General features: G+C 54.6%; 1 protein-coding gene across 1 annotated transcript; it reads left to right on the forward strand.

Annotated features, from left to right (window-relative positions):
• Positions 1 to 495: 495 nt before the first annotated feature.
• On the forward strand, positions 496 to 1,470 carry LOC107134868 (melanoma-associated antigen 11-like; the record flags this gene model as incomplete). Its single annotated transcript, XM_015476881.2, has 1 exon — positions 496 to 1,470. A coding segment is annotated over exon 1 (975 nt), but the record flags the coding sequence as incomplete, so codon positions are not given.
• Positions 1,471 to 1,489: the final 19 nt, after the last annotated feature.

The raw sequence follows: 1,489 nt of genomic DNA on the forward strand, positions 1-1,489 counted from the left end.
ATTTTGAGGGCACAGAGTGACCACTAATAAGACCATCCAACTCAGATTTGTGTGGGCCTCACCGAGACGGACCAGTCCCTCCTGTTATGGTTAGGGGTCCAGAGTTGTGCTTGCAGTCTTCACTCCAGTCACAGAGCAGATGAGGCCCAGGCAGAGCTGGGAGTCCTGGTGATGTGCATGCTGGGAGTGTATGCCAAGGGCCCAACTCAGCAGAACAGTGTACCTGGTCCACAGTACCTAGGTCAGCCCTGGGGCCTTGTGCTCTGCAAGCCAGCTTCACCTGAGAAGCCGTTTCACTTCCTGCCTCGGTTTCTCAAGGAGTCAGGCCCACCAGAAGGACAGGAGCCTGAGTAGCCCTAGATCACCACCTTAACAGATGACTGGTTGGGCCCTTGTGAGCACTAAGAAGGGTGTGGTTCTCAGTTCACTGGATCCCTTTCTTTCCCAGGACTGATTGCCTGCCCACTGTCTTGCCTGCTGTGCCCAAGGAAAGCCATGTCATCTCACGGTCAGGAGCGCCAGCACCACAAGGACAAAGGAGAACCTAAGGCCCAAAGGGAGGCACCAAGCCTCAATGGTGTGCAGGTTCTCAGGCCTGAGGAGGAGGGGGCCTCCTCTGCCTGCATCTCCTCCAGGTCCACACCTACCCTTAGCAAGGTGCCTTGTCCTGAGCCACTGATTTGTGCACAGGTGCCTGAGAGATCTTCCGCTCTCTCTGTTGCCACGGCCCCCACTCCAGGCATCCCGTTCATCCACCTCTCCAGCAGCCAAGAAGCAGAAAGTCCATTCTCCTGGAAGAACCTGAAAGACCGTAAGTCCTTGTTGGGAGACCCACTGGATGAGAAGATGGCTGACCTGGTGCAGTTCCTGCTTCTCAAGTATCGAATGAAGGAGCTGACCACCAAGGCCGAAATGCTGAGTAGCGTCATCAAAAATAACCAGGATGACTTCCCTGTGGTCTTCAGTGTGGCCTCTGAGTGCATGCACCTGGTCTTTGGTATTCATGTTGAGGAGGTGGACCCCTCCAACCACTCCTATGCTGTTGTTAATGCTTTGGGCCTCACCTATGATGGGATGCAGGGCGATGACCAGAGCATGCCCAAGACGGGCCTTCTGGTAATCATCCTGTGCATCATCTTCATGGTGGGGGACCGTGCCTGTGAGCAAGATGTCTGGGAAATGCTGAGTGTGATGGGGGTGTATCCGGAGAGGGAACACTTCATCTACGGGGAACCTAGAAAGCTCATCACTGAAGATTTGGTACAGGCACAGTACCTGGAGTATCGACAGGTGCCTGGGAGTGATCCTGCTTGCTATGAGTTCCTTTGGGGTCCAAGGGCACGTGCTGAAACCAGCAAGATGAAAGTCCTGGAGTACTGGGCCCAGGTCCATGGGAGTGAGCCTAGGTCCTACCCTTTCCTGTATGAAAAGGCTTTGAAAGATGAGGCAGAGTGTGCCGAAGTATCAAATGTAGCCAGGGCCACTAGGG

The sequence above is a fragment of the Marmota marmota genome, unplaced genomic scaffold, assembly GCF_001458135.2.
Source record: "Marmota marmota marmota unplaced genomic scaffold, marMar, whole genome shotgun sequence".
Lineage (NCBI taxonomy): Eukaryota > Metazoa > Chordata > Mammalia > Rodentia > Sciuridae > Marmota > Marmota marmota.